This window comes from Eublepharis macularius, chromosome 3, assembly GCF_028583425.1.
Source record: "Eublepharis macularius isolate TG4126 chromosome 3, MPM_Emac_v1.0, whole genome shotgun sequence".
Classification (NCBI taxonomy): Eukaryota; Metazoa; Chordata; class Lepidosauria; order Squamata; family Eublepharidae; genus Eublepharis; species Eublepharis macularius.
In genome coordinates this window covers 90,746,946-90,761,312 of record NC_072792.1, presented here as the reverse complement: position 1 = coordinate 90,761,312, position 14,367 = coordinate 90,746,946, and the positions used below count along the sequence as shown (strand labels likewise).

The following is a 14,367-nucleotide window of genomic DNA, read 5'->3' as shown; positions in this document are numbered from 1 at the left end:
TTATTCATATTGCTTAGGCATAAACTCCTCTATATGTCACTACAAATCTCATTCTTGGTTCAGATATATCACTGACCCTTTAAATAGAGAACAAAAAGAAATGAGAAACAATAAGAGATTTAAAATTACCATTCAGTGCGAGTGGATTGGCCAGTTTAATGAGTGCTATATCATTCCTCATTGTTTTGGGTTTATAATTTCGATGGTATATAATTTTGTCCACTAAGTAGGGATTAACAGGGTTTTCTTCCAGTGTTACAAAGCCTACTTGCACACTCCAAGCACTTGGGAAGTATAAACTGAAACAAAGACATTAGAAAGAGAAAATGTTAGTACTTCTCAACGCTTAAAATTATCTGTCAATGCGGTATGACATAATTTTGGCCATTATGACAAATCAACTGTGGCACAAAATCTCATGTCCAGCAACTACACACATCTACAATTATCATAAAAGTACAAAATTTCAAGGAATCAGGTATAATGCCTTGTTATGAGGCTTTTTAAAAAGTTACAGTTACTGAAATACCTGCTGGTTTGGTTCATATCCTGTTCACTGATTTTTCAATGATAAGTTCGACTCTATCAACCTTTTCATGACTGTTCAACAGGTTGCATCACTTTATGCCTTCCTAAAAGTGCAGTACAGTGCAATCAGCTTATCCAGAAGCTGTAGCCACTATTTTCCGTGTCACTAGAGGGCTTTTTGAGGTTTTTTAAAAATGGTAATTGTTATAGCACCATTGCAAACTAACATTCTAACAATGATTGTCATGATCTCTGAAGTCCCAGCCTTCATTAAAAAAAAATTAAGTGCCCAGCCCTTATCCTTGCCGAGTTATAAGTAGAAATATGCTGCTTTGCTTTAATTGGAAAATTAATATGTCATTCGAAAGCTACATTTCCTGTGACTGATTGCAAAAGAAATCTTGAATATAAATTAAGCTACCTTATAAAAAGTCAGACCACTGTCTATGAATATCACTATGGGACACTCTGATAAGTTCTCTAGGGCCTCATCTTGAAGTCTTTCACATTACCTATTACAAATTATGTTTTTAACTGGAGATGCCAAAAACTAAAACTAGACATTCTGTATGGAAAGCAGATCCTCTACCACTGAATCACAGCTATCCCTGTTTCTTATCAATCTCCTTGCTTCATTTTCAGCAAATGAAGCTGCCTTATATTTAGTGAAGTCATTGGTCTATCTAGATCAATATTGTCTACTCAAACTGGCAGGAGCTCTCCAAGGTCTCAGGCAAAGATCTTTCACATCATTTCCTACCTGATCCTTTTAACTGGAGATGCTGGGGATTAAACCTGCATGGTGACCAGATGCTCTGCCACTGAACCACAGCTAATTTGGAGCATTTTGTCTTTTTTCACACTTACTAGTTTTCTTTTAGTAAAAGCTAAATGTGTATTTTTATGATGACAGACCATAACTACTTCATTATCTTATGTCAAGTATTTGCTCTACTTTTTTCAAACACACTGCTGTGTCCTTTATAGCAGTGCCACAGGAGCTGCTTTTCTGTGGCTTTATCCCACAGCACTACTGTAACATTTCCAAGCATGACACCATGTAGGCAGGATCAAATACGAGGCCATTCCCACACAATCATTGCCCAGTTTCGACGAGAGCAAAAATTTGGTGGGAAAGCCTTGTGCAACTGGCCATGAACATCTGGGCCTGGGCCTTTCAATTTCACAACAGTGCCATGGAGAGAAGGCAAGAAAAACAGTTCCCATACTGTTATTATAAAAGGCACCTCCGTCAATGTTATTTGGGGGGGGGGCAGGAATGGATGCCTTGCAACATTATGTAAGAAAAAAATTAAAAATGGAGTTCACAGATCAAGGTGGTGTCCAAGCACAAAGAGATCATGCTGTTATGGTAGTGAAATGAAACAAAATGTGACAAGAGTTCAGGCGAATGCACCATGAATCAAAGTCTATGAAGGTAAATCAGCCAAGTCTGTGATAACATAGAAAACTAAGAACACTTACTCATAAACACAGTGAGCGGCTGTGACAATCCACCATGAGGTGATGACAGATCCACCACACAAATGAAATCCTTGAAACTGAAGGCTGGCCTGCCATGGCCACTGCTGGGGCAAAGATGTGTTTCCACCAACTATACGTGGTGAATACCTGGACCGAGTGCCACATACTATGGAAATAAGAAGGTAGAATAATACGGAACATGTCACAATGAAGTTTTATCCATGTGAGATACATGTATTTTAAAAAAAACCTGTAACCTTATTTGAGTCAGTCAGACAGTATAATATCAGTTACTCATAGTTCATAGAAAATATTTCATCTTTGCTTCCCATAAGTATAGAAATTCCCAATTTAACTGCTTCCCCCCCTTAACTCACTTTGCAGCTTTCCCTAATCTTATTAATTTTCTGTAATTTATAAAACTTAAGTTACTGAAAAATACCTTTCTGCAAGTTGCTACCACAGTGAACATGCTAACATTTAAGACATAGCCCACCAGGAAGATCTCCTGCACAAGATCCATTGATATCTGTAGGAGCTATTATGACTTCTTTTAATTTCATTGGGGTTGGTGCTGAAGAATGTCACAATATCTTGGACTAGAGATGGGCACGAACCGCATTACGAACTTCAAAAACCCACGAAATTGGTGATCGCGCGATCGCAATCCGGCGGTTCGAGATTGTCCACAGCCAACGAACCAGCATTCGGGAGAGGCCTGGTTCGGTGCATTCGGCCACGGTTCGGGAAGCCAGACACTCAGGTGCCAGCAATCAATTCCCCTGGCAATGGAGCCAGGGGGATGCCTGAACTCTGTCTGCACTCCTTCTGTCACCCTGGAAACCCGAATGGAAGCCCAGCTTACCTTGATCGGCAGGTCTTCCTTCCAACCACGGAGCTGCAAAGCGGTTACAAGTTGGGAGAAGACACCCAGGGGAGGGAGGGGGAAGGGGGTGTTCTGTAGCCATGGGCACTCCAATCTTATCCCTGCAAACCCTGATAGGCAGCTCTGATGGCCAAACACAGACTTCCTGCGTTGCTCAATGGGACCTGTGCTTATAAATAGCCGTGGGCTCCCAGGCTGGGTTTCACTTTCAGCGAGCAGTGGAGTGGGACAGAACTCTTGCTTGCCACTTGCTAGCCTTTGGGGAGAGAGACTGAGAGTATAATTCAGCTTGGATTTGGGGGATAGGGATCTATCTCCTCTGGTTCCAGGGCTGCTGCCTGGCTCTGGGGCCAAGTTCAGTGGGCACCTTGGCTGAGGGCTCACACATTAGTGCCTGATCTGGTCAGGTGGGAGTGGTGGGTGTCAGGTTCTGATTGTGTTTAAGACAAAGAGACTCCATTTTAATCTTGTCAGTGTGTTAAGTGTGCTTTTTGCAGGTGGGAAGACTACTGCTGGAAGCTTTACAGAGAGAGGAGGATTGTTATGTCTACATATGTCCATCTTCCTGCCGCCCTTGAGAAACTTTCCTTTTCTTACCCTCAGGTCATTTGTTTTGAGAACTGTGGGGGAGGATGGGGCCTGAGGGGAACTGCTTATTCTGTACCTAATCCTTTGCCTGGCATTCGTAACAATTTCATAGTTCAGCTAAGATCCTTGTATCTTGGAATGTATACTCTAATGGTTGACTATCATCAGTAAAGCCTTTTGAAATCAATGGACTTTTGTCTTATTGCAAGAGGTGGGCTGAGTTGCAACTTTTAGCAAGCCACAGTCTGACAGTGGGCAAGGGCTCTTGACCAAACTTGGCTGCTGGCTGAAGGAGAGTCTGCTACACACTCCCTGTGAATATGGGCTCTCTAAGTGCAACGGGAGCCATTCTTGCGCCCATGAACCACAAACCGCAATCCGGTTTGGCAATGGAAAATGTTCGTTGCGGTTTGCGACTTTGGGATCGTCGTTGGCACCGAACCACGAACTGCTGGTTCATTAAATTTTTTTGGTTCGTGCCCTTGTCTATCTTGGACTTTCTACTTCCCCAACTTTTGCTGTGAAACTGAAGTTAGATTTTGCTCCACTATTCCAAAGCACTTACCCAAACATTTTAAGACAATCACATTTCCTGAGGCACACTCTTCTCTGAAATGAAAAAAGTGACAAAAGGTAAAGCACATTTCTTTCTCCTTCCCTTTTGTTCCTTCGCTCACCAGACACCTGGAAGTTATATTGGGTTACAACCCAAACCTATGCAAGTTTACACAGAATTAAATCTGATTCAGTTTAGTGGGGCTTACTCCCAAGTAAGTGTGAATAGAATTACAGCCTTACTGTGTAAGCATAAGCAAAAAAAACCCCAACCAATTATTAACCCCATCTTTAAAACACTCTGTAAATATAAGCTTTATTGAGTTAGTTTTATTGCCAGTTTTAAATTGTGCTTTTTAATGTATTTTTACGTTTGTTGTGTTATATGGTAGAAAGGTGGCTGATAAATGTTTTAAATTTAAAAAAGCAATTCTGCAAAAGTGAGGCAGTGGCTTGAAAGTTTAATGTTGTATACATATAATGTGAAAACATATTCAATATTAGTAATCCCTGCCTATAGGTAAAGGGGTTCTGTTAGGGTCCTACGGAGTTGTACTCTGCCCCTCTCATCCATTCCCTTCTGAACATCAAAAGGTGCAAGTAGTACTGAGCAATGTTCCCTCTAAGCTTTGCAGTGTTGTGAGCTAAAAATCTACTTTGTGAGGTGAAACAACTTTCATTAAAGTTTTCAGTGAACCTCCTTTTTAAAAAAAATTACAATCAAATTGTTTTGATTACAATCGAAACAATTTAACAATAAAAGCCATTAGGTGAAAGGGCCACAAAAATCAGAGTATACTTCTGTATAAAAATGGATATGTCCATGCTGATTACAAAGAGGTTGTTGCAAAATAAAGCAGACACGCAATGGAACCTTAAAGACTAGCACGTTTATTTCAAGATGAGCTTTTGTGTGTCAGTGCTTACTTCTTCAGCCTCCTTCTGCACCAAGGCCAAGTTAAATGAGGCCTTCACCATGGTGGTGGCTGAGGCGCTATCTTCTCTCCTCTGGTCTCTGGGGCTGAGGGGATCCTAGCAATTTCAGGCTTCATGGGTCAGACCAGACCCGATCACTCAGCTCTGCTCTGTTCCCCAGCCAGACAGCCAGCAGTGGCTAGAGGCGCTCTCTGGCACCACCCTGGGGGCCAAACCAGCCACAGCCAGGAAGGGAGGAGGCTCCATCCCTGTTCCATCCCTATAGGGCCCACCTGCAGATGCTGGCTGAGTGGGAGGGCGGGGCCGCCTGAGGGTTAGTATCTGTGAGCTACATCTGAGAAGCTGTGAGCGGAAGAGTCAGAATCTGTGAGCGATTGCTCACGTGCTCACATTAGCGGGAACACTGGTACTGAGCATAATACAATCCTCTTGTTACTCTCAGCAAGAATGTCCCACTTCCTGGGAAGATTGGAGCTGCTATAAGAAGTATAGGGTAGTAGCAAAACCCGGAGTTATTCCTTTAGCATTAGTTGTACATGGCTGAGGGTTAATTGTGGGAAATGAGAAGGAAATTTATCATGTCTTTTATTTCATTGTGGATTTTGTTTTGTTTAGTTTGAGATGGAAAAGTATCTGAACTGAATGTGCTTTTCTACTGTGGTTTTATTAGAATCTGAATCAAGTTCTATTGCAAAGTTCTCCATTTGCCAATTTAGAAGTGGCAATGAAGTCCAGAAGTCCAGATTCTACAGAACCACATGAAAAAATGTTTTGCTTGCTGATATACAATGTTAGAATCTGCAGTTCCTTGGGCATATTCCTGGAGAAAGCATTCTCTTCCACTGATTAGTCCAGAGGCAGATATCTCTTTAGTGAGGTCTCCAAAACATACCGCAAGTAAGTTGCATTCTGTGGAGATGTTGCCTGATCAGCTGATAGCCAATGACTTGCAGTTACAAAGTACCTCTGAAACTCATCTTCAATGACAGTCACAGGAAGATAACCTGAACTCACAAAGCTGCAAATGAATCCAAATTAAATGACAAACTCCAATAAATGTTAACATTAATTTTATTGATACAATTTCTAGATGTTTCTTCCCCCACCCCCGCAAAGTGTGCATACTATTACAAACATTATTACATTATTAAATAATCTCAATATCAAATTCATAATTAAATCAATTAAAATGTACACTAAAATCCCAACAACTTGCAACAACATGCAATCAGAAAACAGAAAGAGACAGCAGGGTAGAACTAGACAAAGAGGCATGGAGCTCCTGCTGCTGCCTGTCTCCTTGTACTCTTTACTAACATAACATCATCACATGATGCCTTTCCCAATCCCAGCAGCCCTAGTGATGTCAAGTGGGGATGGACAAAAATACAGCATAACCATGTGACATCGTGTATAGTGTTATAAGGAAAGGGGGGAAGAAGAATGATATGGCCTCATTTCTATGTTTTGCATAGTATCTAGTTCTGTTCTTAATCCCTAAGGTTTTGCTCAGGCAAAACAAAAAACAAACAAAAAATGTGGTAGACATGCCCAAAAAGTTTTTTAAAAATTGGAAAAACATACATGATGGGATGCAAAAGATTCTAAAATTCGATTTTGCTATGAAACCCCGGACTATGCTGTTGGGAATAATACCAGGAAATGCTGACAGAACATCACATGAACTATTTAGATACCTGCTGATGGTGGCAAGAGTGGCATTTGCAAGTAAATGGAAAAAAGGAGAATGCCCTACCAGGGAAATCTGGAAAGATAAGATGGCAGAATATACAGTGATGGCAAAACTGCCTAGTTAGGCCAGTTAGAGAATTTGAAGAGAAATGGGGAAATTATTTTGCTTATAAAGGATAAAATGTATAAGATGTTTTAGTCTTGTAAATCTGAATAGGATCGCATATCAATATATTGCACATAGTTTATAAGAGGTCATAACCATGCATTGTTGAAAATGTTTGAATATATAATTGGTGAAATAGACTGTATGATATGAAATTATTGGTATAAAGTTAAAGATAAGTAGAAATGGAAATAAGCTGAGATATTGTAGTAATAATGAAATAAGGAGCCCTTTTCTTTTGATCTTTAATTGCTATTATTAAATAGTACGCAGGAAGAGGTATGTATTCAATTTGTGCAGCACAGATGGAAAAATATATTAATCAAATTTAATAATGGCTGTAATCTTCATTTGAATAAGGACAAATTTTGAGAAAAATTATGTTTTTTGTACTCTGTATTTCAATAACCCTTGTAGTGCATAGTTTTATAGTTTTTTCTGACCTTAGCATTCTCTCCCCTTCCCTTTTTTTCTTTCTGTACCCCTCTTTGTTCTGATAAAATAAAAAAAATAACAATAAATAACAAAAAACCTCACACACTTATCTTGGGGCGAAGCTACAAGTGACGAATGACACTTGAACAGCAAGTGTATTTCTCCCAGTTCACTTGCGCTCCACTCAATCCACTTGCCGTTCAAGTGTCATTCGTCACTTGTAGCTTGGCCCTTGGAAACCCTTCAGGTTCAGACTAAAGACTGCACTTATCGCCACAGTCTTTATAACAGTGTTGTACGGTACATTGTAATATCTGGATATCATAATTAGACATGGGTACGAACAGCATTACGAACAGAAAAAACCCACGAACAGCCCAATCTGCTGTTCGTGAGCAAGGTGTTCATGAGGCCCCATCCTAAACGAACAGGTGGTCGTTAAAAGCCTTGTTCGTTGCCTTTGGCAGCCATTCAGCAAGCCAGACAGTCTGGCGCCTGCTGCAATCAATCTCCTTGGCAACCGGAGGGAGGGACTGAACTCTATCTGAACTCCTTCTGGCTTTCCTTCTGGCTTTAACCCTTCAACGTACTTCCAGCAGAGACTCCCGTTTTTGCCACTGTGAAGAAAAAATGACAACAAAGGGAGGACCCATGGATCATGCCTTTTCCAGGGTGCAATCTCTCTGAAACTTGGGGAGAGTCTTCAGAAGACAGTGAGGACTATGTCCCCTGCAAATTTGGTGGATATTGGACATTGGGAAGGTCAGTTTGTAACCCCTCAATGTAGCTGCCTTCCAACAGGCAGTTCCGTTTTTGCCACTGTGAACAGAAAATGACAGCAAAGGGGGGGGGGACACATGGATCATGCCTTTCCTGTGGTGCAATCTCTCTGAAACTGGGGGGGGGGGTCTTCAGAGGACAGTGGGGACTAAAGGGGAAGAGCCATGGATCATGCCTTTCCCAGGGTGCAATCTCTCTGAAACTGGGGGGGGGTCTTCAGAGGACCGTGGGGACTAAAAGGGGAGAGCCATGGATTATGCCTTTCTCAGGGTACAATCTCTCTGAAAGGGGGGGGGGTCTTTAGAGGACAGTGAGGACTAAAGGGGGAGAGCTTGGATCATGCCTTTCTCAGGGTGAAATCTCTCTGAAACTGGGGGAGTCTGCAGAGGACAGTGAGGACTAAAGGGGGAGAGCCATGGGTCATGCCTTTCCTGGGGTGCAATCTCTCTGAAACTGGGGGCAACAGTGAGGACTAAAGGGGGAGAACCATAGATCATGCTTTTCCGGGGTGCAATCTCTCTGAAACTGGGGGGGGGGGTGTTCTTCAGAGGATAGTGACGACTATATCCCCTGCAAATTTGGTGGGTATTGGATATTGGGAAGATTCTCCCAGATGCGAGAGGGATGGAGAGAATCTCCCCACCTCTCTCGCACTAGGCAGGCAGCCTAGCTGTGCGACTGCTCTCCAGGCCCTTTAAAGTATCAGCTGGCAGTCAGCAGGGGGAATTCCCGCCCCCCCCACCGCCTGCCAGCTGATAGTTTAAAAGGATCTTTAAAGGGCCAGGTAAGTGGGTTTGAGGGGAGGAGGGCTAAGTGGGGGGGTTGGGGTGTGTGAGTGGTTCTGGCCCCCACGAACAACGAACTTGTCCAGGAATAGTTCATGTTCGTCCATGTTTGTTGTTTGTTGTTCGTGGATGGCACTGAACGTGGAACAGGGTGTTTGGGTTTTTTTTTCCGTTCATGCCCATGTCTAATCATAATACAACAGTGGTTTAAATATTATGATATCCAGATAGCAAATGTGGGGATGTGGGGATGAGGCTAAGAAATTGAAGTTTGCCTATGAGCACCAAGTGAGTTAATAGCTGAGGTAAGATTACAGCCACCATACAGCACAGAAGCTCATGTATGGAGTCATTACACTGTCCCAGTTCTCCATTGCACCCGTCTAGTTCAGTGTTATTAGAGCACAGATGGAGCCCCATAGGACCTTTCAATCTTGGGCATAAGAGGAAGGAAAAACTCCCTATCATCAAACACTATGATCTGCCTACCCTGACAAGTAAAAACCGCCCTACCCATGCCTCTGCATACATATCCACATGACCTTACTACCATGCCTCTACCACCATGCCCCCATATTTAATCATGTGCTGCATCAGATGCAGCTAATCCATCATACAAAAGCAAAAGTAGAATTCTAAGCTAAGCTCTGCTAAAACAATTCATGGTCTCAAAATTTTACTGATTAAAAAGTCATTCATGTTAATAGCTCTTCATGGCAAAAGCAACCAAGTTGGTATCACTGTCATGTTTCAGGAAGTTGACATGCAAAGTTTTCTTTTTAAAAAAACCCAGTTTTTAAAAATTTCCATTATCATTTAGCAAGACCTGTATTCCTCTGTAGTACCTTGAAAAACCCAAGTATTTACATGTAATGCTTCCATAGTTGCTTTTCCAGTCATCTGAACATACAGTCCTCCATGTTCCAAATGCAAACACCTGCAACACAGCCCTCTTGCCACTCAGCCTCACTGTGGGTACAAAAAAAAAGTGTCCATAAGGAGATAATGGAAGAAGCAGATGGTTATAGCAGTGTCTCTTAATTCACTGCAGTGTATGCAATGTAGAATGCTGGGTTAGTAGTACTAGCAAGTCTTGGAATCAAACCTCAACTTGCCATTAAACTCAGAAGGTGACTTTGGGTCAGTCATTCTCTGACAGCCTACCCTACCTCACAGGGTTGTTGTGAGGATAAAAAAGCAGGGGAGAACTAAATGTACTGCCTTGAGGTCCCTGGAGGAAGGGTAGGATGAAAAATGTTCAAATATTCTAAATTGACTAATCTTAGCAATGTCATGTGTACTTGTTCCTTTTTCGTGTAACTGAACTACATTTATAGCTACAAAACTGAACTAACTGAACTCTAACTCATGCTGTACCTGGGTAAGCATTGTTGCAACTTGAATTTGTTCTGAGTCTTCAGACACCCCTTTCCCCAGATCATCACACCCTGACACAGTGCTCCTAGCACTTTTCTAATGACCTATGCACCTCTGCATGCTGTGATTATGAAAGTCAGGCATTTCTGAATAATGTATCATCCCTTGGTCCATTCCAGTCTGGCTTCAGATCTGGTTATAGAACAGAGGTGGCATTAATAGCACTAGCAGATGAACTGCCCCTATAGATCAATAAAAGTAAACATTTCTAGTTCATTCTGTTAGACTTTTCTTTGACTTTTGTCAGAGTCAATTATTCCACATTTTTAATTGTTTGGAGCCATCTAAGTCATGGCGGGTAACTGATGTTTTTATGGGGTGCTATATGATGTTTCTTTTCTTGTAAACCACCATAAACATTTTGAAAGGTAGTATACAAATACTTAAATCAATAAATAAAGTCCCTGGACCTGGGAATTGCCCTCAATGTCCCCCTGAATTAGTAGGCAGAAATAATTAATGTGCATGCAAAAACAATGGCATGAGCAACAGTGAGTGAGCAAGAGCACTCTCTTTTTTAAACAGTCATGGAATTGGAAGGTACTTTTTGGACTGAAATGTCAAGACTTGGCTTTGAGGGGAAATACTACCAATAATCCATAATAGTAACAACATTACCACATCTATACTCATCCTCTCCATCTTTACAGTTGAAGACACCATCACACCTGGCTGACTGGTCAATACATTTAAAGGATGATCTGCACCGAAATCTCCCAATGCAGTTGAAGTATACTGATAGGATGGAAGAAACCATGCCATGTTAATAGACCAAAACTTTGGTTACCTTGCAGTTGTTTAAAAAAAATATAAAACACAATTCATATTGGGTGAATGAATAAAACCATAACTTTGTCTGAAAAGGGTAGGATAAAAAATGGTCAACTAATCAACTAATTGTGATCTGTGAATTGTTACACAATGCTGTTAAACCTATTAATTAGTACTGCCATTGTAAAACAGTACCATGGAAAAGTTTAGCTCTCTCTTCCAGCACTGAGAACTCTAGTTTATATAAAGGATTTTTCATGTGTATGTGTAGACAGACAGACAGACAATCTCTATATTTTAAAGAACCATTGCTAGTTTCCAGGCCAGTTATGAAAGCAGCAAAACGGACAAGGTATGGATCTTTACATACTCAGGGGACACCCAGGTATACAGAAGTGATTTTGTAAAACAAAAATAGAAAGGAAGACAAAAAACCAGCCTGATGAGGACTTAATATAGAAGAGAAAGTTAAGAGCAGCTGAGAAAAGGGGGAAAGGGTCAAAGGTTTAGCCTCAGTTTATAGAATTCTGCAAGGGGAGATTCTGGAGGGCTGGAGAATTTCCAAATCCCGCCCCCCTCAGTTTCTTGAGGGACTCTAAGCTCATTGCTGTATAATAACAATTGTATAAGTTTCAGGTGAGTAGCCATGTTGTTCTGTAGAAGAAAATCAAGATTTGGAAATAATTGGCCTTTAAGGTGCTTCTGGACCCAAATTGTGGTATAATACAGTTTCCTTGTTTTCAATAGTAAAGACCATAGAGACTAGGGGGGGGAGCAGTCTAGTGTCACCCAGAAGTGATATCACATCCTTCCCAATTTCTGCTCTCCACAGGAAGATAGTACCCCCCAAATTCTTCAGCATTTGCTAAAGCAGTGTTGGGAACACTGGCATGCACTGATTTTTGCATAATATTGCAATTTTTAAAAAAGGACTGGTGAAAGCTTGCAATATGTCAATGACCTGTCATGCACCCTGGACCATCATCACCCTAGTCTGGAAAGGCAGCAAGTGCTAAGAACAGAGAAGGTAGTTAGGCAGAGAGGACTAGCCTGGTGCCCTCTTAAGGAACAATGTGACCAGACTGAGACAGTATAGCAGACCTTGCAGCTTAATAGGAGGCAATGGCATGTGATTGGTTCACTGGTAACATCTGATTTCCCAAACCAGAAGGATTCTGATCTCTGTCATAGCTTAAAATGTCTGCAGTTGCCTACACAGATTTGTGGCCTAGCAGTGCAGGAAACTGAGAAGTGATGTCTGGCCACCAGCACGGTGTCAACACAGTAGCAGTTGGCATGCACCCACAGTTCTATCTGTGCCATAGGTTTATATACAATGATCATTATATATGGCATGGGCAACTGAAAACCAGCATGAGAACTGGCTGCCACACAGGAAGGAATAGAGTTTTATTTTATTACAATATGAAACCTCTGGTGGCAGGCTGGTCCTATTTGCAGCAGGATACTCATGAAAAATGCAAACTCGTGAATGGTAATTTAGAACCTAATAAATAAGTTATTTGTACTCACAACCTAGGCCAATGGCAACTGCTATAATTACGGTGAGTAATAAGGCAAGGATAACAGGAAGCAGCCTTATTGGAACTAAAGAATGGCACTCAGGTGTTGGGATCTCTCCTGGAAATCAAACAGAAAAGTGAGAAAGAGCAGCCATACAACAGAAGCTTTTCTTCTAGAAACTCTGAGCAGTATTCACCGGACCTGCTGTACTTGCCAGGTCCATGTGTATGTATTAGGTTATATAAGACAATTCTTTTTTTTTCTAAGGGCAGTCAGAACCTGGAGCAGTCTTAGTTATTCTAAGGCCCTGGGCAGAAGTCCAGGATAAGTTCCCCAGAATCACTGTTGCCACCGCCACCACCCCACACACACTGGGGCCATCCACCACTAGGGCCACTTTGGAGGGAAGGATGAAGAAGATTTGCAGCAGCACCAGTGGGGTGCAGAGAAGAATCAGGAGTTGGCAGGTACTCCACGTTTTCTTTGTCAGGGCTCCCGGAGCTGCTAGCCCCTGAGAGGCACCTAGTAGGAACAGCCTGAGAGAGATCTGCTGCAGTACACCAGGACTGCCATTTTATCCTGGGGGGGGGGGGAGCTGATGTGGAAATCTGTGGGACTGCCTTACAGTGGCTGATCTCCTTTCTCCATGATCGGGGACAGAGGGTGGTGCTTGGGGAGCAGTTGTCGCATCGCCACCCCTTAGTGTGTAACCAAAACAACAGGAGGCACCCCCAGGTAGGCTGCAAGCAACAAAAAGAGAAAAACAACTAGGGGGATCACTACATAAGATCCTTAAAGAAAGACTTCATCCAATAAATATAATGAAGTTATGAAGCTGTACAGTAAAGTTTATAGTGTTAGTTAAAGTGTTCGGCATCAATAATAAATATAAAATTATTAAAATACATACAAAAGCCAACCCATAAGTTATCTATAAACCACAAATTTAGATATATACAATACCATAAAGTCTTTGTATATATCTAAATTTGTGGTTTATAGATAACTTATGGATGTGCTTTTGTATGTATTTTAATGATTGTATGTTTATTATTGATGCACTGAACACTTTAACTAATACTATAAACTTTACTGTATATGTATAGCTTCATAATTTCATATATGTATTGGGTGAAGTCTTTCTTTTGCCCTTGGGCCTGTTCTGGAAGTTGCAACTGGTCCAGAATGCTGTGGTATACGTTTTGACCAGGACTCCATTCAGGTCACATATAACACCAGTCTTGTGCCAGCTGCACTGGCTTCCAGTAGAATTCTGGGCCTGGTTCAAGGTTTTGGTTTTAACCTTCAATGCCCTTAGTGGACTGGGACCAACATATCTATGGGACCACCTCTCACCATATGTTCCCTGGAGGATGCTCTGCTCAGCAGATAAACATCTACTGGTGGTCCCCAGCCCCAAAGAGGTCTGCCTTGCCATGACCAGGGCTTTCTTGGTCCTGGCTCCAACCTGGCGGAACTCTCTGGGTATGGAGACCTGGGCCCAGCAGGCCCACCGGGCCTGCAAGACACAGATGTTTTGCCAGGCATATGATAGTTGAAGCAGATGAGCCACCTAACCGGCATCCTGCCATTGCTGTCTATTAGTAGCTGGCCAACCAGCCCCACGGGTTCTACTGATTATGTGTACTGCTGTTTTTAAGTAATCTGTATTATAGGTTTTATTTTGCTTTTATGCTACCATTTTAATTCTAATATTATGATATGTTGTGCTCTGCAGGGAGTGTGGATTATAAATATAATTAAATAAAATATAATTAAATAAAGGAGGTTGGGTTCTT

At 41.8% G+C, this 14,367-nt stretch overlaps 1 protein-coding gene across 1 annotated transcript in view; it reads right to left on the bottom strand.

The window, feature by feature from the left end:
- The window catches only part of TMPRSS3 (transmembrane serine protease 3), a 32,234-nt gene that overhangs the window by 10,590 nt on the left and 7,277 nt on the right, over positions 1-14,367 (bottom strand). Inside the window, 7 exon segments of the mRNA XM_054974403.1 lie at positions 130-299; positions 2,014-2,179; positions 4,053-4,096; positions 5,871-5,996; positions 9,682-9,805; positions 10,892-11,008; positions 12,578-12,685. Of these exon segments, the coding sequence (XP_054830378.1) occupies positions 130-299; positions 2,014-2,179; positions 4,053-4,096; positions 5,871-5,996; positions 9,682-9,805; positions 10,892-11,008; positions 12,578-12,685 (855 nt within the window).